Below are 27,354 nucleotides of genomic sequence, written 5' to 3'. Positions count from 1 at the left end.
CCGCGGGTTCCCCTGTCTCCATTACTGCAGCTCAGGCACACCCTGGGAGTCGGGCCATGGACCTATGGCTCATCTCCTCCCGTGGAGTCCTTGGGCAAAGGACCTTTCCCTGGAAAGATGGATGCACAGCAGGTTTGCAACATCCTTGCCCAAAGGTAGCCAGAGGAAAGTATTTCTATGAATTTCTGTGCATACCAATTCATAGAAAAGCCTTGTCATTGGAAACAACTTTTTATCCTTTTGTTTTATAGCACAGGAATTAAAAATAAAAATGCTCCCTGTGCATAGTTTTAGCCCATGAATTACTCTCATTCCAGCTCCCGTAACTGCCTCCATCACCCTCGAAGGAGGTGCCATTGTTATTTTTAGAAGGCATGTACAAAACCAAAACCCCCCAAAAGACATCAGCAAATATAATGAAGTTGGCAAGCGCTGCGCTATGAAAGCACTGCGGCACTCTTGCTACTTGGTTACACCCACAGCACCCATAAATCATTCCCCACATCTGACCTCTTTCGGGACACTTTTCAGCTGTTGCTGATGATCCTTTTTCGGGTACTTTTCCCAAAACGCACATGTGGTTCTTTGTTCAGAACTTTACGATGATTAAAATGACCGCTCAGTCCTGGTAACTTAAAACAAATATTGCAGCTAGCACAGTGCTTCCCATAGACAGGAAACAGCTGGATAAGTGGATGCTGAAACGGATTTCCATAAAAGCCAATGATTCATGAAAACTGGTGTTTGGCAAGCAGGGTCAGCTCCGGGTTCCTAGGAGCTTCCTCTGCCAGAGACAGACTCCACCGCCCCGTCCACCTCTCCACGGATCAGTACCCTCCCGCCCACCCCCAGCGTCCCGTGCGATTTTAGCAGAATAGCAGGAATTTGCAAAATACGGCCATGGGGGTATGTTTCAGCTAAGTTTCCCGCTGCCAATTAAACGCTTCTCAGCTGACCTGTCCATGGGAAAAAAAAAGTGCTCTTATAAGTCAAGAGAGGGCAACCCGCGTGTTATTAATGCTTTCGGTTCTTTTATTTCTCAGGGACCTGTAAGCAGTTTCATTGACAAGGGCATCTGGGCAGGACAGAGAGCATGGCCCTCCAACCAACTCCATCAGCAAAGGAAAACCTGCTGCACTTGCGGTGGGTCTTCAGGCTCCTCTCGTCGTGCCTCTGTGACCACCAGATTTCTCCAAGGGCTCAGAGTTCAAAGCAGGTACTCGCCAGCTGGGCATTATTCATTGTAGTAAAGTGGTGGCAAGCCAAAATAAATCACTTTCCATGTCACATAAACTGGGAGACGGAAAATACCATTGAGGTCATACGGTTCATCAGCTCCGGCCAGTGCAGGGCTGCTCCTGACAGAACATTTTCCATAGCTTTTTTCCCTGTCCGCTTTGAATGACTCAAGCACACGGGCAGCTCCGCTCCCCCCGGAGACCTTCCGTGGCTAACCCAACTCCACGTGAGGACATTTTTCCCTCTATATAGCACTGAAACTTTCCTTTGCTAAATGTCATCCTGTCACTGCCATTGTGGACCACCCTGAATTATTCCGCTGATGTTCACCGCCCTCAGTTTTTATTCTGTGCCTGTCACCTTTGTGCCTGGGTACTTCTGATCTGCAGAGACATCCCGCCGTAGATAAAAGGTGGCCGTGGGTGCTTGGTACTGGGAGAGGTGGCCACAAAGACACCTTGGGTGAACCATCTTCAGTCTGTGCCTCAGGCAGACAAATCCAAACAACCTCTAAATTAACAAACTAAAGCGACCAGAGTAGTATGGCCATTGTAGAAGAGTTCAAAAGCTCGATATCCACCTAAATTAAGCAAAAAGAAAATCAGTAGCCTGAACTGCTATAACGGATGAGGAAGCCAAGGGAAAGGTCTTCATCGCACTTAAGAAGCCTGGTGGCACCCGTGGGACATATTTTCTGGTTGTATGTAAATTAAGTGAAGGTGTCACCACACATAAGCTACTCCCAGCTACCTGTCCTAATTAAACTGCGGATACGTGGGCTCCCTATGAAAATCTTAATCTTTGTGAAACAAAGGTGTGGGTTGGGATGCTGTGAAAAGCAGCGGACGCTCACGGAACAGCTGGACGCTCGGCCTGAGTGAACCATTATTTTTACGGGAAAACCATCAGAAACTTGGCCTCACATTCTTTCCTCTGGCATGACGCTGTGCTCTTCTCACAGGAACGGAGCCCTCACGAAAATGCCCGCAGGAGGCCTGGTCCGAAGCACGCTGTGGTTACGGGGTCGAGTGGGGTCCCTACCATGTCTGAAAGCGTGCTGAGAGCAGAACCGCTGGCCTGCGCCATGGGGGGACGATCAGCAGTTGTTCATCTGCACCGTGGGATGAGAGGCAGTTACGGCTCGATGCCGCCTTCCCTGGAGCACAGACAGGCGAGAAGACACAGCTGCAAAAAGCCCCATCACACCCTCTGAACACCTTCCCGCCACCGCCTAAAAGTTAATGAAAGTAATTCCTCTGCAGCCTGCTTAAAAAAAAAAGTTAACAATTCTCTGTAATTTTTTTTGGCAAGAAACACCACCGGTGTTTTTCTGCAACACCGCGACTCCTTGACCGCAGTCAGGGAAAAGCTGTGGGGCTGCACCGTGGCAGGCGGTGTGAGGCCGAGCGAGGATTGCAGAGCCTGAAGGAGCCCGAAAGAGCCACTGGCCTCGCGTATCCCTATAAATTCAGTTTCCCATTAGCCCTCACCAAGCAGTCCCGCAGGACAGAGTGACTCCAGCATTACAAACCTGCCCTGGAGGTCTTGGCAGAAGGGCAGCATGGGGCCAGGGGATGGCCAGCAGCACGGGAATGGCTACCGGATCCTCCGCCCATGAGCCACGTCTCCTGATACTGTGTTGAAATAGTAACTGACTTTTGCGTGAATCTGTGCATCACTCAGTACCCCCAGCCCCGTCCCGGCACTGCCTGCATCCCCCCCAGAGCCCACAGCTCACCCTACGGAGACCCATCCGTGTGTGTGAGCACATCCATGTGGGACGGGACAAACCTGCAGGGAGAGACGGATGACGGGAGGCAGGAGGTGGTGACTCACGGCAGATCGATGGGGAGAGGAGAAGGAAATATCTCCTGTCTGGGCGGCAAAGGGTGGAGAGGTGACCTGTTCGCGTTAATCCTCTACAGCTGCACTGTCTGTGATGCGCTGGAAGAAAAAGGAAAAAAGAGACAATGCTAGCAAAGGACACAAGCTTCCCAATTTCACTCCTTGGCCACAGATAACCTGGAGTCCTTCACCTCGTAGATCTCCTTATCTCACTCTGGGTACACACCCACACGGCCGACTGACCTGTTATGGCAATTTAACCCCTCGGGATTCGTTCTGCTTCACCAGCACCAGAGGTGCCCACGTACACAATATTTACCCGTAGCCATAGCTGCAGAAAGCAACGCAGCCACAACAACCTTTCAGTGTCAGCAGCAGAGCGCTGGTGGAGCCTCCACCCCACCTCACCCCCCGCTCGCTGTCCCCAGGGCTGGGGCGAGGGAACTGGGGAGCAAAGGGGGTGACGGGAGAGCTCAGACCTCCCCAGCTGCCAGTGAAGCCTGACACGAGATGGCAGAGCGAGGTGCCAGCCTCGGCAAACGGCACTCTCCAGCCTAACGGCTCCCTCGCCGAGGGCACACGGGAATGGTGACGTGCATCCAAAGCCTGTCCGTTCACGGCGCCGACCAAGGCGATGGGCAAAACGCAGGGGAGAAGGTTCCTCTCCTTCTGCGAGCTGAGGACACGGCCACCAAGACTGGAGTCGATCAGTGACGCTCGCATTTTTCTTTGTTGCAGGGCCTCTTCAACGCACAGCAGTTGTCGTATGCAGCCCTTCCTTCCCAATTTGCAAGTTTACTTTTTTTGGAAAAAAAACCCCAACAAAGAACAAGCAGGCAGCTGCCGATGTTTTGACAAGGTCCAATGGCAAGGCACACTTGGTTATTTACTGCGTGGAGGACAGGGTCAGACAGAACTGCCAGGGAGACCTTCCCGTTGAGTTGAGGTTCAGAAAGGACCCCCTTGCTTTCTAAATGCTTTCTCAGAGTCTGGGTGTAGCTGGATCCAATCCTAGTCCCGGATTTGGTCAACGGTTTATGCCTAAAGGATTATACATGCACAATCAATCCTTTATATCACTTAGCTAAGAATTTCAAAGTTCACCATGGTATTAGTCACTTACCGAGGACCTGTTGCAGTAAGGAATCTCTCAACCTCGAGGAGTGGCCTTGAGAGGCGTTCCTACCCAAGGGGACATCCTGCCATGCGAGAGAACTCCAAAGGCTCTTGGGCTGTTCACTGTTTATGCGGGTAAGGCGTTTGACTTATAGCCGTATTTGCATATTGACCACGGTACGAGTATTGTGGTTAGATGGGCGAACTGCTCTAATTAGCCCTTGGCTAACATGTTGTTGTCTGTCTCCCCAAAACAAGTTTTAAGCCAGATGCAGCCCTCACGACTAGATGCACCATTATGACCACCACAGGGGGTTATTCCTTGGGTTACGGGAGATAAAGGTCAGTTTGGGAGGAGGGAACACACCGTCACACTCACACCTGGACCAGCCAGGGGCCACCACGAGACTGTGCCCAGTACGGAGCCCCTCTGAGCTTTCATACCCACAGCTGCTGATGAAACCTGACTCACCGCTGAACACGTCCTGCCATAACAATGCGTACAGCCAGGCTTTCCTTACCATGCACACCTGCCAAACCAAACTAAATCTAGCTTTCCCCACCCCCCCACACACACTATTTTTTCTTTATTTTTAACTTCCGTATATCACATGGTGTTAAGACAAAAAGGAAAGGACATTATGGACCCACCTCTTTAGGAGCACGTACACCTGCCAGCCTGGCCCTCCCTTCACCAGCAGCGATCCAGGATGCCCAGAGACGGGGCACTTGCAGTGACCAGGACCGTTAATGTGATGCTGCAGCACACCCAGCTACCAGTAATCACCCAGGAGATGTCCCAGCCGAGGAGAAAACCTGAGAAAGCGCTGGCTAGGGAGAGCCACGCTGGGTATCGAGGTGGGCCAGGCCAGCACGGACTCAGCACCTGGCTGGCATTGCCAAATCAGCAGGATCTCCCTGTTGGCAGCCGAGTCCAGGCAGTTCTGGCACCGGCACCTTCCGTGTTACATACATTTCCCATTGAAACAAGACTTGGTTGCATTTTGTAAGAGCTAACAACTTTTACACGTGTCAAAATATTTCTACTATTGCCCCTTGCTGGCTCTATCTCCCAGACTCTTCTGGGATGACTAATGATGGAGCAAAGAGGTTCTTGGCGTATTCCTCTTTAGTTATAAAAAGCATATCTAAGGTCCTGCTTTCTGCAGTGAGAATCAAAAGTGGTAGGAGCAATTTCTTTGATTCTATTTCCAATCCTTTTCCAGCAACACTCTACCCCAACGGCTCCAACTTTTCCATAAATGACTTCATTATTTCCTAAACTGACCATGAACAAGCAATGCCAGGACTGCTGGAAGCAGGAGAAGGGGCCACCGTGTCCCCATGGTTCTGTTTTCTCTCATCCCTGCCAAGTGCATCTTTCAGAGAGCGGGTGGCCTGGGTCAGCTTATGAAGGAGAAGGACAAATTTAGACATTTTTGTGTGCAAAAATGCAGAACCGAGACTCTGCAGTTTCAGCGCACGCTGCTTGACTGTACAGGCAGCAAATGTGGCAGGTACAGGACAGACACCCAGCTTTTAAAAATCAGGCTCTGAGAAATAATATTTTGCACCTGAAATTCATTGCTAAGGATAATAATTACATAATAATTAATTAAGGCCAATTGCATTGACTTTAGAAATGACTGCTAAGCAAACCACCTAAATCAGGGGTAAGGTCAAACACTACAGTGAACCACAGAAGACAAAGTGAAGAGCACAGGCACCCCCAGCTCACTCGTCTGCTCTATTACAGCCAAAACCACTCACTCAGACACTTCCGTTTATGGAGCAGTGAAGGACTGATGCATTTTTTCTCCCTGCTGAGACTTGCAGAGGATTAATTTCAACAGCAGCCTGCTAATGACTACTCAGGGATGCTGGGATGAAGTGAGCAGGGCTGAAGCCCTTAGAGAAATGCCTTTGAGGTACCAACTGCTGAGCTGGTGGAGCGCAAGGGGCTCATCCCAGTGTTTTGGTGTCCCTGACCCCACACTGGTTCCCGCGGTGGGCTGATGCGGATTCCCACCCAGGCAGGGAAGACTGCATCCCGTCAGCAACCAGACCAGCCTCAGGGTGCTCAGACCCACGGCTCAAGAAGGAAACCTAGAATAAAGTGGCTTCCACAGGCTTTCCTGCTGAGCAAGGTCACCCTGAGCTCTTGGCTGGTTCACCTCTTCAGACTCTTAAAATCCTTGGGCTGAGTTGACAAAATACCGTACCGTTATAATGGAGACGTCATTTCTTGTCAGGCCTCCTCACCCCTGCAGATGTAAGGGGTAAATATGCAGCCTCATAAGCTGCAATTCTGCAGAGCAAAGCTTCATGCTCTGATGAGACCCCACCTGGGGTACTGCGTCCAGCTCTGTAGTCCTCAACACAAGAATGACACGGACCTGTTGCAGCAGGTCCAGCGGAGGGCCACGAAGATGATAGGAGGCTGGAGCCCCTCTGCTGTGAGGACAGGCTGAGAGAGTTGGGGTTGTTCAGCCTGGAGAAGAGAAGGCTCCGGGGAGACCTTAGAGCCCCTTCCAGTCCCTAAAGGGGCTACAGGAGAGATGGGGAGGGACTCTGGATCAGGGAGTGGTATGATGGGACATGGGGTAACGGCCTCAAACCGAAAGAGGGTAGATTTAGATCGGATATCAGGAAGAAATTCTTGACTGTGAGGGTGGTGAGCCCCTGGCCCAGGTTGCCCAGAGCAGCTGTGGCTGCCCCATCCCTGGAGGTGTTCAAGGCCAGGCTGGATGGGGCTTGGAACAACCTGGTCTGGTGGGAGGTGTCCCTGCCCATGGCAGGGGGGTTGGAACTGGATGATCTTTAAGGCCCCTTCCAACCCGAACCATTCTGTGTGCTGAGGTGTCACTTGAAGAGACTGACCTGTTTCTGGGCTAGGATTGCACTTTAAATGATGTTTAAGAACAGCCCTGTCCACGCTGGTCACTAACCTCGAAGTTTGCCGTGAAACCCACAACTCCGGGGAGCACACCTCGCATCACCTGGGCTTTTCACCACACGTACATTTAGACTTGCCAGGGGTGTTAGCATGGCAGCCTGGCTAACTTACAGCCCAAGCAATAATAAGTGCACTAATACCCCATTCATTGCCATTTTTGGTTTGGTTTTGGTTTTATAATGGGTATGAAAAAGGGCTGGACCTCAGGTTGTCTACATGTTTGTGCCTAGAGCAAACTGCTTCCACAACAGACCACGGAGGGACTCTCACAATCGTAATCCTGCCACGCTCTCTGACCTAGCGGCTTAATTATCTTCTTTTGTACTTTGTCCAAAAGTTGTTTGCATCATTAAAGACCTTTTACACGCCGCTGACTGCAGCTGGCTTTCTTCGTGTGCACAGCAACCAACTTCTTATTTATACCAAATTGTTCTTTTAAACTCTTACATCAGGGAATTCAGAAGCTTTGAAGCACTTCCAGCCTCCTCCGATGCACGTGCCCGAAGCCGGCTCCATCTGCCGCTGCCGTCCTCCCCGCGCCGTGCCCTGCGCCTGACGTGACGGCCAGCACGGGGTCCAGCACCGAGTCACGCCAGAGAGCGTTTTCCTGCCCTGGGAGAGTTTCAGATTTCCACAAGTAAGAAAACAAAAAGTGAAACTTTCCAGGGTTGCTGAAATGCAATCCCATATGTTTCAACTTTCGGTTTGAATTCCAGCCTCTTTCATTTTTACCACAATTAAGTCGCTAATTGAATCCTGTATTTTATCCAAAAGGAATCAAATATAAATTTAAAATAAAAAATTAACACTCAGTAGTGTCAAAACAGGGTATTCCATCAACCTGAAAAACATCAAATGTCTTTTTGGAAATAGGCGGCTCCCCAAAATAAACCATTTCCTATAAATTTGTGGGTTTGAGGAACCAGGAAAACCAGGTTTTATAGATTAAAACAGCTCTGTGTCATCTCTCGGGTGCTCCTGACATTTAGAAAGCGATTGATTTTTAGGAGATATAAAAATCCACCCAGCTTTCAGAGCAGCCAGCATCACTCTACATCCTATTAAAAGAACAAGCACGGGTAACAGGAGAGTAAGGGATAGATGGCACCCACAGCGTGATTCAGGACTGCTCTTTTATCCTCTGGTATGTTAGGTTATGACTCACGCAAAAAGATAATAGTTAAATGTGATTTTTGAAGAGGCTGGTGCGGCGCTCAGACCTGAGACAGTGACATTTTCTGGTGCAATCAGACAAGTGTCACGACGAAAAACTGCTGCTGGTTTATTCGCACATCCATTTTGTTCCTAATTTTGTTGAGCGCGTGACAGCAAACAGAGGATAAATTAAAAAAAAAAACCCCGAGTAGAACACCTGTTTATTCATGACCCATGGACACGGGGATGTGCTGGTGTCTCACAAGCAGCCAAACCGCCGCGTAGGGAGGAGACGGAACCGCTCTCGTTCCTCTCCCTGTGCCCAAGTTTGGGGCTGCCCTGCTCACAGCTCAGCACCTCAGTGTCACTTCCAGCCCGCAGCGCAAGGAGCCAGGCGAATACACAGCTGTTCCACCGTGTGACGGGCCAACAGCGTAAAACCTGCAATGTATGGACTAGGCAGAAGGTGGCCATGTACAGTAAAAGGGTAAAGAAGGAAGGCAACGTGCACAGCGCAGTTAGCCCCCTAATAACAGCCAAGCCTGATAATGACATAATTTTGCCAGCCTGCCGGTCTTCTCAGTTTTAATGAGTTCGCATGGAGCGATGTACCCCCAGCCCCGCACGTGGCCGGGGTGGGACGGCGGGCAGGGCTGGTTCCACTGCAGCACGATGCTCCTGCCAAGCTCTGCTCCACCTCTCATGGACACCTGGGCCTTTACTGCAGCTCAGCCTCCACTCCCTGCCTTAGCTCCCACCTGACCCCCCAATTCTGCTTTGATTCTTCAAACCCTTGTTGTGTCAAGCCCCAAGAGGTTTGTTGCTCCAGAGCAACCCCTCACTTCCCTGTAGAGGGATCAAAGGCAACTCACGCTCCCCTGCCACGGAGCCCAGCAGCCAGAAGTCAATTCTTTGAGACAGCAATTTGTACTGAGAAGCTCTTTAAAGCATTCTTCAGAGAGACACGAAACTGCCTTTGTGTCAAATGAATTGCTGAAGTCTACTTCAGCAAAGAACAGGAATCATGGAATCATTGAATGATTGGAGTTGGAAGGGACCTTAAAGAGCATCCAGTTCCATCCCCCTGCCATGGGCAGGGACACCTCCCACCAGACCAGGTTGCTCCAAGCCCCATCCAGCCTGGCCTTGAACCCCTCCAGGGATGGGGCAGCCACAGCTTCTCCGGACAACCTGGGCCAGGGGCTCACCACCCTCACAGTCAAGAATTTCTTCCTGATATCTCATCTAAATGCAGCGATGGAGCACACAAAAAGGGCTTTCTGTCTCATGAAATGTATGGGGATAAGGTATAATATGCATTGTAGGTGCTTTTTGTCTTAATACTTTTTAAAAGCAGAATTTTCAAAAAGTTCTAAATATTCTTTTATGGACTTTTCCAGGGGAAGCACACTGTGAAGGACTGTCCATTTAAACCGGAGTAAAGCAAAACATAACAGGCTGCTGTGATCGACATTCCCCAGTTAACTTCAAGGTAACATGTACTTGCTCTTTCCAGTGAAGCTCGGGTGGAACTGAACTCGTTTTTGCTGCACAGTTATGGGATCCACTCAGCTATAACAGAGGGTGTCACTTTGGTAGGCTGCTCAGTGACCATCCTTTGCTTACTGGGAAGAAATACAGTCACATCCTGGCATTGACCTTAATTCACCACTCATTCAAGGCTCCAGATGGAAAACTGCAAGGAGGGACCGCGTGTCGCGCGGTTGTTTCAGCGGACAGAGGGTATCTCTGGAGAGACAAGCAAAAATAATCTGCAGGAACTGGCCATGCTTGCTTGGAAGAGTGGTTTTTTTTTTCATTATCTGGGAACAGCTCACAGTGCAATGCCAGATGCTCATATTTTCCACCACACAAATTATATTTCCGGTGTTAAAATCTCTTCAACATTAATCTTTTGCAGTGCCCTTTTTATTATCCTATCAAAATTAATTTTGTACTATGCTTTGAGGATGAAGAAAAACCCACATAAGTGCTACGCATATTTGGTTATATTGTTTCACACCATTACAGTTGCATATGGAGTTTATTCTTCCTCCAGTAGAATACACTTAATCACCTATAACAATTAAAGACAGAATCAAACACCAAGTCCCCATTTAAAATAACTAAGAATAAAAGATGCGTGGGTTTTCTCTGAGAAAGGAAATTTCCCCAGACTCATTCTTCTGCTCTTTCTTTTGTATTAAAAATGCACAGTGCTTCTGCAGCACACTGCAGGCTTTAAAGGAAACGAGTCATAAAACACTGGGAGCGAAATCAAGAATTTAAAGCAAAGAATATCTCGCAGCACAACCGTTTCTTTAAATGAAAAGAAAGGCAGTCCATCTTTTTTTTTTTCTGATTAATACATTTTAATGACCTACGGCATTGGGTCTGGCTCCAGTTTCTATTTTCATACACTTCCAATGCTGCTAAGATACTACGATGCTTTTTTCTGAAGTTTAATTTCTTCCTTCATGGAAAAACTCCATATGCAAGCCACAGGCTGGGATCCCAGATCATACACACCAACTCAGTTAAAGATCTATTTATCATTTTTAATACATGAGGCACATCGCTGCTTTATTTTGTAATATCCTATTAGGAATAAAAGTTTGATACATATGGCAAGCACTTATATCTATGACACATGTGGCAAGCACTTTGACACATATGGAAAGCAATAATTTCGTCACCTGTCAAAGGAGCAGCAAGACAGCTCCATGTCACCAGAGATGGATTTGACTCTTTCTGTACTATTGTCTGTGGAGAACACAGAAATTTTGGGGCACCTTTCAGTGAAAAGTGATGACCCATAACAAGGCATAGACTGACTGCTCCAGTGAGTGACCTGGGATAGGGAGTGTGTCTGGGGAAAGCCCAGGCTCTCCTGCCCCAGCTTCCCACGGGCTGGATCCGAGCCATTTCTTGTCCAACAGCCGTCAGTTTGCATTTACAACATGTGCTTGAAATAACGCGCCTGGCTCTTATTGTACATACTGTGGGCTCTGATGCTCATCAACACTTGAGTTAAGTTTGCTTTTTCCAAGGCAGCCCATGGAGCCTACATGGTGGGTGCTTCCAATGCTGCCCAAGAACTCAGCTCCCTGATCTCCCGGGAGTCCAGGCTACATGTAGGTACTTGATCACTCTTTCCTGTTCTTTTCTGCCCCTCTTCCAGAGTGAACAAGCAAGTTCCTTCTGAGATGAAGCCAAGGCACAGCTCTGAGCACAGCTAGCGTCAAGGACTGTCCCCAGAAGAGGCCCTGTCCTACTGTCCTGCAGGACGTCCCCTGTTCAAAGCTTTCCCCCTCCAGACTACATTGGCCATGTCCATCTGCTTTTTACATCCTGGGATGCCAGTCTTTAGCCAGAAGAGGACAACCCCTATACTGCAGTTGTCTAAATATTGCTCACTCGTTCTTCTGCGGCAGCCAAGCATCAGTGCGGATCCACACTGCTTGTGTAAGCCCTGCAAGCCAGAAACTCCAGCTTATCTCATTTGCACCTTCTACAGAGACACTGGCAGAGCAAAGGCCTGGCCTGAGGCTGGGGAGCTCTCCCCACTGAACACAGGATGAGGCAGCAGCTTAAAAGGAGCGTTCAGAAAGCACATGCAGAAGTTTGAGGCATCTTAAAAGGACGTTGCTGTTGCTTTCTATGCCAGAAACACTGTGATGGCTCCACTTGCTCTGTCCCACCTTGGCTTTGGATAGTGCCCTGCATTTCCCCTTCCATCACACAGATACACCTGCTTTCTCCATCCATAATGATGGTTTTGCACTCAAGAGACAGTTAGCCAAACCACAAACGATGCCTCATGCTCACACGAAACCTCCTCTAAAGCATCAGACCAATATTAGTGACTCTTACTTTCATGCCCAGAGGAATAGGGGTAGGCATGGTGGGCAGGCTGGAGAGGGCAAGCGTGGGGCAGTGCTGGCCAGCACAGCCCACAGCGCCCAGTTCAGCCACCCTGGGGGCTGCCAGGGGACGCAACCTCACCACAGGCTCCTTTTCCCATCCACAAACCCACGAGTGTGACAGCAGTCCACTCGCAGCCTGCACCCAGACTCTTCTGCTTCCTCCTAACGATGCTGTGCTCAGCTATCGCGTGTAGACTCTCTCCAGTTAATAGTAACACACTAAATATTTGAAACTTCCCTGGAAGTGAAGGCTACCGGATAAAAATAAATGGATAAATTTGGTAATAACACAGTATGTTAGCGCATTGGATGCAAACTGACAGCCTGCTAGTGGGATTAATAATTTATGGAAAGATTTAGGACTGTACGAGCTACTATTCTTGATCAGGCAACAATATCAGCTCTGTCAAGGAAGAAACAGAAGCCTTTGCATTAGGCAAGAACAAGACAACCCGTTGCCATGGGACGTTTTCTTGTAACCTTGAGAAGTGAAAGGATGGCTTACTGCCTACAGCCAGCGGGTCAGGATCCCACAGAGGCAGATTTGTTTCAAGCTTGGAGGTTTTTTTTTTAGTATTCCCTTGTGCCATGAGTCCTAGAGTGCAAGGTCCAGCATACGAAAAACCTATTCATAAATGACACCGCTTCTACAAGACGCATTGCCTCCAGGAAGTTTTACTTCCTGAAAATGTGGTGATATAATTAGGTGTCTACATTCTCTTTCTGCTGGTGTGTTTCATCCCATTACGAGAAATACTCTGTAAACTTTCCTTGACTACGTGAAATTAATTTAATTGTTTTTAAAAGCTGGTAAAAAAGGTTTCCTGACATTTATATATTTTGCTTATTGCTTAGCAGCAGGAGTTCTGGGTTTCTGGGAGGGAGGGGAAATAAGGGAAATATTCGTTCTTGACTTGGTTTGCAGCCATGATTTATACACTCCCTCATGCTAGAAACATTATTTCTGTGATTGCTCTCATTATTTTACGTGCTATTCCTCCTCTCTTTACAATTTATGACCACGCAGTCATTCTTTACTCCTGCTGCTGCTAGAGGACATAAACACCAAAGCAGTGGACAAGAGCCCAGATTTTGAATCTGACCTGTTTGCACAACCCGAGCCGCACAAGGGGAGGAACGGCTGCTACCACACGGAGTGGGGGAAACACTCTCTTACCGAAGACACAAACTGAAACAGAAGAGGTTGCTTTCCACATCTGTGCTCTGGCTTTGCTTTAAGCACAGAGCCGTTACTGCGCAGCGGTGATCTCCAGCCAGCAGAACCGTCCACAGGTGAAGTCCCACCTGTTCTTCAATATAAACATTCCAGCGTTAAACTCCAGATTACGACATCAGCTACCGCAGGGTTCACCGTGACACCTGTTCCACAGCTACACAAGGGTGTAAAATTATGTAATAGCATTTACTGGATTTACATTCTTTAAAAGTTCTCATAAGACTGTAAATACAACCAAAGTTCATCTAAAAATTTTATGAAAAATCTACCTAATAGAGCTCTGGAGCTCATAATTTTAAGCTCATAATTTTAAGAACTGCCTCAATGAAAACCTATTACTTCAGCACAGAAAGACTGCGGGTGGACAGTGGAATAGCAATTTTCAAGCTTGAAGGAGTCAGGATCTTTTCTAAACACAAGATCAGCATCACCACCGACCAGAGAAGGGGACCATCCCACCATCCTCTAAACAGGCCTTTGGGAGTGCTCCCCATCCCTTCTTTCTACATTCGTGGAATTGCTAAAAAATTAATTTCCCGAGGCTTACATTTCACAGTGGAATTGCCTTCACATCTTTGATATTTCCAATTTTTAACATCCTTAAGAAAAATACAAATATCTGAGCAAAGTCAGCAGGTCCTGTAGACAGTTCCCACTGTTTCCCAGTTATCTTGGTTGCGCTTAAGACTCACTGTCACCATTGCCTAATTAATTTGTCAATTGGTATTGAGCACAATCCCAGTTGAGTAAAACTAGAGGAGAGGCGGATGCAGCCTATCAGCACATGCTTGGGCTGGAAGCTACAGCCGGGGCCTTCTGCATCAGGGAAGGCAAGGTGGCCACCAGGCCTCCTGTTGAGACAAAACTGAGGAAAGCTGAAAGGTGAATCGTCAGACTCAGATCTCCACCAAGCTGAGTCCACACTCTCCTAGGGACAGTATTCGTGTTTGATTCTAACACTCCCCCAATTAGCAAATTTTTGGCAACAGTTTCTTTGGGGTCAGTGCATAAGACGGTCAAGTTCGGGTCCTTTCAATCTGCCAGGCGACTGCAGAGCACCTACACCACCTCTATGCAGCAGCAGCTACCAGAGTAACTTCTGCAATACTGATTTTTTTGTTGCTTTTGGAATTTGTGAATAGAGGATTTTTCAGCTTTTGGATACACTCTGCTACCACTGAAATCAGGTAAGGCTTACTGATGGTTTCAGTGGGAACAAAAGCTAAGACAAAGTGTCCTTTCAAATCTAGACCCAGAGGCTCTATCTACAATGGCCGTTTCTTTCACTGATTGTATTGAATAAAATGCATTCCCTGCCATGACATTGGATTCAACGAAACTTTTCTGATTTTCTCCATCACTGAAGAGAGACTCTCTCATCACTCAGAAATAACAGGAAGGTCAAGGTTCATGGTGCAATTATAAATGTATTTGGGTTTACAAGTAAAGCGTCCTGTGAAGAAGCAACTCCATGACTCCAAGCGAAGAGCAAGCCCAGTCCCAAAACTTAAACAGAAGCAAGCAATTTCAGTCATCATCATCTACCTGTTCGTATCCACCCTCTGAGAGTCTCCAAAATGTTCCCCTCTAACTTACCTCCCACAAAGTTCCAGTCCAAGTCACAGCTGATGGTCTCAGAAGAAGATGAACAGCGATCTTTCAAGAGAAGCGACTCTTGGGGCACTGGGGGCACTGACAGGGCTGAACTGCCCCCATACCTGGGGCTCCCACCTCTGCACTGCTGCCACCAGCCCGGGAGCTCAGCCCCAAGCTCCTGCCCCAGCCCAAGCCCTTGCCCAAGCTGGGTCTACATGGTAGGTCTACCTCTGCCCAGAGGACTTGCCAGGATGACTTGGGCCTGCTTCATCACTTCTCCTTGCCTGATGAGCACTAGACTGTCACCAGTAGTGGTTACTATCACCAAATCGGCCCTGTTTGCGCTTATCTGACCAAAAAAATTGAGTATCTGGTCTCACATTAAGTAAAATCTCAGACTACGTCTGTGCTGCCTGTCGCTGTTGCACGTAGCCCACCCGGTGCTCCGCACTGACAATCTGTCCCAACCGTAGAGCTGCCTTGTTCGAAAAGCAGCTACTTCTGCAGCATCCACACTCTAACAAAGACAACCGAGACTCGTCTGGGCTTTTCATGCTCTGAAACAAACCATGGCTCCGTGTATCAAGCAGTAAAATAAAAATATTGCTCCTCCTGCGTAACAATTTTATAGAGAACTCCAGCCCGTCTCCTTTGAAGCCAAAAATCATGCTTAACATAAAGACACTTTTCTGATGAAATTCAAGAGGCAACCATCTTTTGGACAAAATGTATTAAGTCTTCAACTCCTTGTTAATTAGCACAGCTTGAAGACTTGCACACAGAGGAGGCTATGTCCCTGCTGACGGCTAGTCTACCGAGCACACGGATTTGCCACGTTTTCATGCTGAGCGACGGATACTCCACAACTAGCGAGTCTCACTGACCTAAGCATATTTGCAAGTATAACACTACTCAATTAAATAATGGCAAAAATCTGATTCTAACCTAACAAATCACATTTTTACACAGAAATGAGCAATTAAGTTACACAGGAGAACACACAAAATAGGAAAATTCCAACAAAGTGGTTTGGGAAAACAGTATCTGAAATTGGCAATGATTTTAATTACACCTACTGAAGATGTGCTATTCTTGGAGAGATGATATTTTTTCTTTTTTACTTTTCTCACCTTGAAATGTAGATAGCATGTAATTACATTGTTATGCAATGCATAAAGAAACATTATTGCATAAAAAAATATACGAAACTCTAACTTAAAGTTGCAGAATGCACGAATTGCATTGGCTAAGATTTGACCCCAGGGGTGCACGAGTAAATGGTCATTGGATGCACTGGAATGGTGTCCCATATGCTGTATAGGTAGCTGTCAGAGCTGACTCAGTTGTCTTCTCATAACCGCAGCAATCCTGCTCCTGGGCTCGTTCAGCGAAGCCGCCCTTCCCCTTGGAGGATGCAGTGGGGTTAGGGTGGGCAAGCCCACACTGCTGGTACGCTTACTGGAGGTGGATGCCTTAGCAGCTCTTGAAATACCAAACTGTCCGGAGAGATTGATTTCTTTCCCAGCACCGGGGCTTGTGCGGCTTTTCTGTCCATAATCAGCGAGCAGGGCAGCAGAGGAGGTTAGGCTGCCCTGAGTCAGGGAACACGGCGATAACGGGAAGTTTCCACTCAGCTTTTTTAGTTCCAGTACTTGTTCCCTGGCTTGAGTCAAAGCTGCAGTCAGCTCATAGCGTTCCTCACACTCTCTGCGCACCGTTTCCTGGAGAAGAGTGTTCTGCAAACAGAAACAAACACTGGCTTTACAAAATGCCATCAGTCAAAACCTGCGCCTATTCAGCTCCTCAGGCTTAGGGCAGGGGTGGCTGGAGGGCACTGATGCACACAAACCCTTCAATATTTCTCCATATTTTGGTTTCTCTGAAAGTCGTTCAAAGGACATACATCAGCATTTACACACCCTTCATTCCCTCAGGAGACAGTGGAAAATACGAGGTAAGTTATCAGAAGTTTCTTCTGATCTCCTGCCCATCCTCCAACTAGGAGGGAAACTGGGAATGCTGTTCTCGGAAAGGAAAAAACGACGTACGCAGCTGGAGTATTACCGTACCACTTCATTATGATAAGACATTCAAGAAGTTATCCTCCTCTGCAGTTTAAATAATTATGCACTGATTTTTTGTGCCGGCATTCTTTATTGATTATTATTTCCCAATTAATTGAGATAAATGATTTTCAGTCCAGTGGTTTGCACAAACTTTGCACTGTGATTCCTGATTTTTAAGTGGTCGGTGACTGGTACCGGGCCTTGAGCAGACAACTGAAACTGTCTCAGTATTACAGAAGTCCCCAAGTTGGTATATTATGTGGAACTTATTTATGATGTTAACTTTCCTGGTTTTCAGCTGAAACAAAAAGTAAATAAAACGCAACAGAAGATCACTAAATTGAGTCATAAAAGTCAGAACTACTGAAAGTACTAATACAAGCAGGAAATACCCACTTTTTTTGTTCTTCTGAGCAAGCAATAGTTGCTAACGCCAGGAGGTCCGTGAGAATGGAAGGGGAGCAACCACGAGGGCAGTCTCCAACACAGAGAGCGAGGATCGACTCAAACAGAGAACACTCTCAGTCACGCACAGCCTCATCGCCCGGATGCAAACTTTTCTACGTAAACCTCCTTAGTGCTAAAAGTATGAGCTGTATGCTGGGTCAGACCACTCATCGCCTTCAAGTGAGGGCGAACATTTGTATGTGAAATTCTCCGCGTGATTATGACAGTGGGCGTATACAGGGAAGACAATGTGTAAAAAAGATCCTCTCAATAGCGCTTTTTTGATGTTTTGAAGGGCGAATACTGGTGTCAGTAAAGTCAGAGCACAGAACTGTGTTCCCACTAAAGTGGAAGGTGGCAAGCTCTGCTTAGCCAAGAAGAGGTTACTAAAACTACTAGAGTTTTGCATGCGTGTTCCCATCAAAACTTGAAAAATGATGGAGAAATTAAAAGTCCTTTGTTGATCAATTTTTTTTTTTTTAATTTTAAAATTTTACTTTGGTCAAAGCATCTGTAGCGGATGTAGAGTGGAAACACAGAAGTTCTGCTCAGGCTGTCTAACCTCTGTGCCAACTGCAAGCGAAGCTGTTGGAGAAGGAACATATCTACATGCAGAAGCAGAAGTGGGAGAGATGTAAATATCAAAATAACTTACTCTCTGAATACCTAACTCTGCAGACAACTTTATGAAAGAAAGCTAGATGTTACTTTCCCCGCCACTCATATGGTCACTGACAGTCCATGAAATTATTTGGGAAGTGTTACCTGCAAATATGAGCAATTATCCTGGTGCAAAGTTTATCTTAAAGCCAGTTTGAATTTTCAACCACTCTTATCTGCCCATTTCCTAATACAATTATATCAGAGGAGGAACTCTGTTTCAGAGAGGGGAAAACTAAGAACATAAGCAGAGCTGGTGGAATCTCACGATTGAGGATAACAGTGTGTTGTGTTCCTTACTCTGCTGAAGCTCCTGACCAGCACTTGAGGAAGGTACATCTTTCCAAAGAGCCTTTTCCATAGGCACAGGCCAGAATCACTGCCAGCATCATTCTAATTTCACTAACGCAGTGTTTCTGAACCTTTTTCAAGGAAGAAATGAATATCAACCCAAGCCCTAATTAATTTTGAAGGGTTTATTTTCACTGTTTACCAATTTTTTTCTGCCACTTAATTACTTTGGACATTCCAGTCTGATCTTATCTACAGTCCCTGACTTCACTGTTTTCACATTTCTCATAGAGCAGTACACCTCTTTCTCCTCCCTTCCCATTATATTCCAAACATTCAGCAAATGCCTGTGGTAAGAATGTCCATCAGTCAAATTTCTTTTCACATTTGATTAATTTTTATGCGTTCCTGAGTTACAGAAAGTGGATTTACTGGTGGGAGGTGGGATACATCCCCGTTAGCGTGGCAGGATGTACACACATACCCCCACATTAAAAGATGCAATCTCTGCTCCTGAAGCCATTCAGAAGAGGACTGTGTCTACTCTCATTCCTATTGACAGTATCAAGTTTTTTCTTACAAATTACTTCGAAAATAAGTAAGATTACTGGAAGGATTGTTGCTGTCCCGTTCAAAAAATGAGAAATGTCCATGTCTTCTACTTTAAAAACACAAAGAATGCTTTATTGTTTACTCATGTTTATGTAGTATGATGTGAGACTAGGAAACAAATGCTCTGCAGGACCTGAAAAATATGTATTTTTTAAAAATAAAATACTAGTTTAAGTACTTGCTGAATTAAAAATGTCACATATTTCGTGATACATTTTATTTGTGAAATTATGATGGACTCTTTCAATTTCAATGGGTTTTAAAGCAGTACATAACAGGTTCTGAAATATAGATGCTTTGAATGATTTTAGAAATCACATGTCTCTACGTAAAAATAGCAAGGCATTTCCTCGGTCATGTTCCTACCTCCTCTTGAACTTGACTCAAATTGTGAATCAGTTGTGTCCTCTCCTGGGTTAATTTTTCCAGTTCATCTGACTTGTGTTTAATTTCTTTCCTCATATTATCCAGAAATGATTCATTATTGTTCTTTTCCACCGTCAGTTGAAATTCAAGTTCAGTAATCAGTCTTTTAAGGCTCTGAATTTCTTTTTCCTTATCTTCATCTTTCTCTGCAAGTTTGGTTTGGGCATCTTGTAGCTTCTTTTCAAGAATTTCTGTCTCCATCCTTAAGCTACTAGTAGCACTGGATATTAATCCTGGTATCTGCATTAGATTAGACAAAAATTGCATTAGTCTACATTCAGTGGATATCATTAGATACGTAGAATCAAGCATCAAACAAATGTTGACTTCAGAAAAAAAAAAAATACAAATGCAACCATACATGTCTCAGGGACAAAAAAATAAATGCTTAGAATTTACATAATACCCTCAAAGAATACCAGAGAGCTGTAAATTAATCAAAATTCACTCAGAATGGAGAGGTTAATTTGTATGTCAAGATCAAACAGAAAAATAGAGGTAAAAATGGGAAAATTTAACTTCTTTATTGCAAGCCAGCATTTCTTCAGGGTTTTAAAATCATAGACAATATTTGTAAAGTTAACTAAGCCAAACTGTTATTTTCAGCTTTCAAAACACTGTGTAATGTAATGAATTTTAAATAACAACATAATTTCATCAAATGTATTTTATTTTTCCAGTATTCAAGAAATGTGTCAAATCTTTTGAAAACTAAAGTTATAGGTACCATTTTCAATTTCTAGAGAAAACTTCAAAAACTGTAGGTCTGCGTGGCTGGCCACTGGACCTTACCCCATTGGTGCTGAACTAATTTGAGAAGGAAGAAAACAGTGCAGATGGGTTTTGTGACAACTTGTCATAGCCTGGAACAGTCCAAGGCCTTTAAAAAATTATGTTGTCAGTTTAAAAATAATTAACAACTGCAGTCTGTGGACATAGATGAACTCTGGGTAGAGAAAATGCGAGCAAAGGAAGAACTTCCATACCATTTAACTAACTGGAATAATTACTTATTAACCTGTTCCTTTAAAAAAATATGAATTGAAACATATGTAATCACAGAATCCTTTAGGTTGGAAAAGACCTTTAAGACTGGGAAAAAAATATTGTATCATCTAGATAGAGTACTACACATAAAGAAGGTTTTACTCCTTCACATACTATTTCTGAGAAGTTTATATTATCTGCTGGCACAAAACGTTTCACTTGAGTGTTACACACCTTCTTCTGGAGCTCTTCATGGTCTCTCTGATATTTTGTGATTAGTTCTTGCTGCTTTTGTCTCTCAATGTCTAGTTCCACTCTCGCTTCCTCCTTGACTTTAAGAATTGCTTCTTTGTGTCGTGCTTCACCTCTAGCCAGATCAATCTCCATCTAGGCAACAAGTGCTTTTTAATGACACCTAGCAACTCACCTTAAAATATTTTTTACATTCCACACCGCCACACATGAAGGGACGTGAAATTTGGCAGACTGAGATTTTGGGTGCTGAACAAACACATCCAAATGATTGCAACTGCTGGAGCCTGGAGAGGGAAAGCTCCCGCTTCCCGCTGGCACGGACGGCTCCTGCTGCACAGAGTATCGGCACTGAGTCACAGCCGGCAGCCCCGGGAAGATGTCTCACAAGCCCCATGGTGTCTCTAGTGGTGCTAGATGCCTAAATTTAGCTAGTTGAGCTTCATGCTAAATCACTATGAAAACACTAAACTATAAAGTCCTTAGTTGGTTCTTAAAATAGACGACAACTTTGCTGGAAGGATTTGCTCTGGAGGTAAAACTCAACTCATTATTATTTTCAAATGCAGCAAATTTATACATTTCACAGTAATGACATATACTGTGCTAAGATTAGGCCATAAGCTCAATATTAAAATATAAAGATTTTAACTCCTTCTTATAAAATCACGTTTTATTCCTGCTCTGTCACTCAGCCTTGTCAGGGAATAGCAACTTACCATATGAAATGTTTGTCTGTCTGCTTCCAGGGACCACACTCAGATGACACATACTCCACACGTGCTGTCTTGCAATTTAGAAGCGCAGTGCACGTTAATACCGCCTACTGATTTTATCGAACATCCCCCTTCCCCTAAATCTATTCTAAACCCCAGCAACCCAGGGGAAGGAGTGTATAGAGGAACCTCCACGGAACCTCTCAGCAAGGCATCAGTGGGATGCCTGCCTCTCTAAGCATCCCCCGGTCACGATGGCACGTGGCCACCGCTCTGGCCCCAGTGCCAGCCCAGGTTCCAGGGAGCAGCGAGGAGCAGCTCCAGCTCATTTTGGGGTCCCGACAACACGGCACTGATGGTATGTATGTGGGACAAGCTCTGGACAAAAAAGTGGAGAAATATAAGTGAAAGAGTTGCTAACTCTGAGTAAAATATCCCAGTGCTTAAGGCATCTCACGTATTTAATACTATAAACTCAAATTTTAAAATTCAGCCATAATTTCCTGAAAACCAAAGCCTGGATTCTGGAGGAAATACTGAAGGCTGTATTTTGAAAAATATGTTTCCCAAACCAGTATGCTAATATTATATTTCTGCAGGCTGAATTCTAATGGACTTAACTGTAGCACGCTGAAAGAATATGAAAGGCACATTACACATGCACAACACTAGCCTAATTACTTAAAATCATTAAAAGCAGAAAAGCCCAGAATGAGCTTAATTACAATTATCTAATTTCACACACTAATTGTAAGCAAAAGTATAACAAATGCCCCTAACTCTTTTTGGGGAAAAGATAAACTGGAAATATTTTCATTATTTTGTAAATCATGAATATACCAAATCCTGGGCATGGAACAGGCACAAATCCCCCACTGAGGTTTAGCTTAAAACTGGTATATTTGTAAGATCCTCAAAGTAGATTCTTCTTATTATTATTGTTATAATAGACTTATCTTCTACTTTATTAGATATGGGAGTTAGGATTCTAATTGTAGAAACCCAAGTGTATGAACTCTACATATTATTAGAGAAGCAGATCATATGTTGGAGGCTACTTGATTACAAAGACTAAAAAAAATAAAAGCAGTAAAAAAACCTGAGCTCATTTTGAAGCTTATACAAGCATTTTTCACATTTAACACTTGAAGCTAATACAGCTGATAACCACAAAAGGAAATAAAATGGCAGTTGATCTTCAAATAAAGTGTAATGGCTCCTAATTGCTTTAAAACCACTTACATGCCCCTCATTAATTAGTATTTTAAAAAACCATAAAACAAATGTTTACATCAATCTTAAAATCTTTTGAAAGAGATATTTTTTTTCCTCCATTAAAACTATTTAAGGTTGATCTGTATTTTAAATAGAAAACTGGAACACTTTATACTTATGCGATGGCACACTGACCCAAGAGAAAGACAACTCTGTCACTTTGTCACATTTCTGATTCTTTTGTCTGATGAGAACATTTTTAGAGCACTTGACATTCACTGCATTTTAATGGCTGTGATACCAAAGCTGTAATTGCTCTCTCTTACTAGTAGCAGCCTTTATCTCGTTTTAATGTCAGCTTGAACAATACGTTGTGATTATGCAGACAGTGTGACCTCATTCTAAAATTATATCCTGCAACAGAGAGGTTAAGAAGTTTTAAAAGAAATGTAACCGATCTTAATGGCTAGTAGTCAAAAAATTTTCCTGAGACTAAATAAAGCTTTCAGACACTTATCACATACTCAACCAAAAAAGAAAAAGACAGTAATTTTAGTCATCAATTATGTAGGACTTAAATCAGAACAGCCAGAGTAATCGTTCAACACTGTTTTCAATTTTTTCCTTCACAGATTTTTTTTTTTCCTTCTTATATTCAGTTTGGGGTTTATTTTGTGCTCATGTAAAAAGTGTTGCAGATTAAAAGAGAGTTTACATGCTCAGGGTTGTTTACAGTAAACAGCTTTCCAAATCCCACTGCAAGAGACTGGCAGCTGGACTCTCCAATTCCAGTTAGAGTCTCCAGCTCAGAACTTTACAGCATGACCCAAAACCAGAAGAAAAAGCGATCTGTCCTGCAGAGCCGAGCCAAAGGTCCCGATTCCTGAGATTGCTGTTACGCACAGAGCCTGCTCAAAGCCTGGTAGAAACGAGGAGCTGTAGCATTGCCCCATTCCAACCAGCTGTGCAATTAGCTAAGGAACCTGTTCAATCAGCACACGCAGTGGACGTACACATTTATTTTTTGAATCAGCTGAAAATATTTTTCCAGGGAAGACCCCAAACCCAAGTACCTACTAAAAGATGACTAACAAGTTATAACTTAACTTTGTAGAATGCAATGATACCCATCAATGATGCGGCTAGCGGTGGGAAACCCTTCTAACAAGAAACCCATGTTAACAGGAGTTTAAGCTTGTGGAACAGACCTGTGCAACACGTTCAGCCCCGGCATGGCCGCGGTGAGATGCTTGGAGGGTGTGCTGCCCTGCCTTCAGCTGTCTTCATAACATTGCATCCTACATCCGTGGACCAGGACTAGACCTAATGTCTTTCCCACTCTGCCCCCCAACCAAGCCAGTTACCCCCTGAATTCGGGGTGTACCCCTGGATGTATTTCAACCATCCTTCCCATCTGTAGCCTGTACTTAATTTTATTTTTTTTCTTCTCTCCATTAAATAAAGGAAAAATGCCCACGTATAAAGGAGCATGCATGTATGGAAGGTGTATCTTTCTCCTCCCACCTTCCCCTTCCTCCTCACCATGAAAGGAACCATCATCCAATTACCAAAAGAGCCTAGGTGGGAAGGTGTATAAAAGTGGTTTTGCAGGCTTTTGTAAGAGTCGATGAATAAAATAACAAAGGATGGGTCATTTCACGGAGAAGCCAAGTCGTAGGAGTGTGAAGTCTTTTCAAATAAAATACAGAGGTATTTTCACAGTAAATTTCACTGAAGTCTCTATTTTCATAGTGCTCTGATTTGAAGGGAAAGCAAGTAAAGAAAGAGCAGAGTCATTAGCAGGAGCCTGTTTGTCAGAGATGCAGCTGCCTGAAAGGAACTGGTGATGGCAGAGGTCAGCAGAAGGAGCAGAAGCCTTTCTCACGCTAGAGGTCCGCTCTAGCTCCGGGACTTTCACTGTGCAACTCCTTTAGCTCTTTTTAATTGTGAAGATCCTCAGCTCAAGTGAATGGATGAGCCACATGCCTTATTTCCGCTGCCACGTCTCCCTTCCCAGTTCCCCAGTCTAACCATGCTCCTCCACCTAACTGCCGTGCTCTTTAGAGCCCCACCGCAGCCAACAGCCAGCACTACCTACCTGCTGCCGAGGCTCCCATGCTGTAATCAGCTGTGTGTGTGCTCACTAAGCGATACCCATCTCCCGCTGAGCTGTTTGCTCAGCCTGTGGGCACGCAGAGCCTGCCAAGTGAGGCAGAATGAGGTGCCTCTCTGCTTGGAGGGGTACACATACCCTGAACCCCAGGTTGCACAAGCTCCTCTGCACTTCCAGGCTGAAAGCAACGCTTGTTCCGAGTACTTCAGATCTGAGCTAGATGACACTGCTAATTTGGAGTGTCATTTTCCTCTCCGGACATGTGGGGGACTTGTCCTGACACCAGCAGGAACTATGGGTTCATATCAAAACAACAACAAATTTCGTGTTCACAGAGGACTTGGAAAGGATAAAACTGTCACGTTACTTCTTCATTTGTCTCTTGCCATGAGTGACAAAATCGTCCCAGGGATGACATGAACACATATCCTGTATCCAGAGCTGCCCTGAGTACCAGGCAGGATATCCACATCCCTCTCGCCCTCCTCGTCAGCTGAACAGCTAACATCTCCGCTGCCTTTTGCTATTCGGCAACTCCCGATGGCTCCAGAATCGCTATGCTACAACAGCTTGTTTGTTTAGCTCTGCTTTGGTTTGCAAATACCCGTCTTCTAAGGAAAGGACATTTTTGCTCATCTGCTTATTATTTATTTTCTAGATTTGTTTTACAAATAGCCATCTTCAGTTTCAGTTCACCTGACCTGCACGTAGGAAGGCTTTGTGTTCTCTGCATCTTGTCAACAATGCCCAACCTTGTTTTTACTGGGAAACTACTTCAATATTAAATATATGCTTTCCTATGCTTCTCTGCCAGATCTGTCAGGAAACAAATCCAGGCACCGATGCACTCCCCCATGCAGAATTGTGGTTCGGGGTTCATAACCCGGACTGTTGCACACAGAACAGGGTGGGCTCTGTATGTTCACCTCCTTGGAGCTTGTGTAGAACAATGGCCCGTGAGACTGGGCTTTTCCCGATGCACCCCCTCCCGCAGCACACACGAGGAAAGCATGGAGCTCGCAAGATCAGAGGTCCAGGGGGCTCAGTTCTGCTCCTCACACCTGGGCTTGCAGGGGGCTGCACTCCTAACACAGTCACTTTGCAAATACCCTGAAACCTGGGAAGTCCGGATCAGATCTGAACATCTGCCAAGTCTGTAAACGCTCATACTAAATACCTTCTGCATTCAGTTCCAACCTATGTAGAGAGATCACCCATTAAAACCTCCTGTACAAAGAATACTATTGACATGTTTGCACTTGAGGAGATAAACATCTGGCTCACTGTACTCATTCGTGACAGCTGACTACAACTGAAAAAATAAATAGAGAAATCGAAAGGATGCCAACTGCACATCCACTATTACCTTCTCCCTCCAGTTATCTTCATTCCGCATCTTCTGTCTTAATGTTTCCTGCAGCTGCTCTGTTCTGTTCTGATGAGAAATCAGCATTAACTCCCTAGAAACCACAAAAACTCATATGTAAATAAGTGCTCTGCCCAGATTGGTGGTATGCCATTTTCTTGCAATTAAGTCCTTTGTGGCAAAGGTTCGTCTTTTCCTCTTTGTTTAGTATTCCGTGCAATAAGCCCAGCAATCCTGCCTGGAGCCCAGAGGCACAGAAGTAATCACTACTTAGCATTTGCATAATGCCATCACATGCTTTACGAATTTTATATTTTAAAGACAATACTATAGTTGATCTTTCTTACACACACACACATATTTAAACCTCATATATTTTTAATATTTCTCAAGTGAAATGTTGAGGAACACTGAATAAATCTTACATCGTTCAAACCCGAAATTTTTGTATTTAATGAGCTTGGAATGTTACTATCATTAATTAAAAAATTGTAATAGGTTTTCAATTAAAACAACCAAGTGCTTTCCATTGTTAGAGTTACTTTTTGTTACGTGAGGCTTGTAGAGCAAAAGCCCTGGAGAGTTTCAATTCTTGTAACTTAGATTATTAGCACCTACCACCTGGAACAACTCATGTATCTGGGGTTTAAGTAGAAGGGAAATATTCTTAAATTAAGATGTAATATCTTACTAAAATACAGGGAATATTCAAACCCATTAAATATGAAAATAGCTTAATGCCTCTTGGTGTACATCACTCTTGAAAATGCTTATCTTCTCCAAAAGCCACTTTTCTGAATACATTTTTCATTGTACACAAATCAAACAAATAATGTACTGACATGTCTTAAGTAGGGGACAGCACTTTCCTTTTTGCCAATAAAAGAAAACCTATTTTATCAGTAACTGAAAATTTACTAGTAGGACACTTAAATAGTAAAAACAAGCCTGTGTCTGTTAGGAATAAAAATAGATATGTAGATTACACTCAAAGCAATTTGAAAAATGTGAATTTAGGTTGGTAATTGCAGAATTCTAAAAAATAAAGGCTCTCAAACTAGGTATCATTCCAGAAAATACAATCCTCAGAAGCTCAGTGCTTTATTTTCCACATCTGAAAAGTAAATACAGGG

At 44.8% G+C, this 27,354-nt stretch overlaps 1 protein-coding gene across 6 annotated transcripts in view; it reads right to left on the bottom strand.

Annotated features, from left to right (window-relative positions):
- Positions 1–1,074: 1,074 nt before the first annotated feature.
- LEKR1 (leucine, glutamate and lysine rich 1) overlaps positions 1,075–27,354 on the bottom strand; it is a 76,455-nt gene continuing 50,175 nt past the window's right edge. For 2 of the 6 annotated variants that reach the window (XM_063338249.1, XM_063338248.1), the window contains exons 10-13: positions 26,222–26,315; positions 20,794–20,946; positions 19,513–19,812; positions 10,332–16,806 (exon numbers count right to left, since the gene is read on the bottom strand). In XM_063338249.1, coding sequence (XP_063194319.1) covers positions 16,399–16,806; positions 19,513–19,812; positions 20,794–20,946; positions 26,222–26,315 — 955 coding nt within the window. In that variant the 3' untranslated portion in view covers positions 10,332–16,398. Of the gene's footprint in view, positions 2,396–3,030; positions 3,184–10,331; positions 16,807–16,833; positions 17,435–19,512; positions 19,813–20,793; positions 20,947–26,221; positions 26,316–27,354 lie in introns of those variants that run through there. The other 4 variants (XR_010071552.1, XR_010071553.1, XM_063338251.1 and 1 more) reach the window with 4 other exon arrangements.

The sequence above is a fragment of the Chroicocephalus ridibundus genome, chromosome 6 (assembly GCF_963924245.1).
Source record: "Chroicocephalus ridibundus chromosome 6, bChrRid1.1, whole genome shotgun sequence".
NCBI classification, from domain to species: domain Eukaryota; kingdom Metazoa; phylum Chordata; class Aves; order Charadriiformes; family Laridae; genus Chroicocephalus; species Chroicocephalus ridibundus.
The sequence above is the reverse complement of the archived record's forward strand: the minus strand, read 5'-3'. Positions and strand labels throughout refer to the sequence as shown.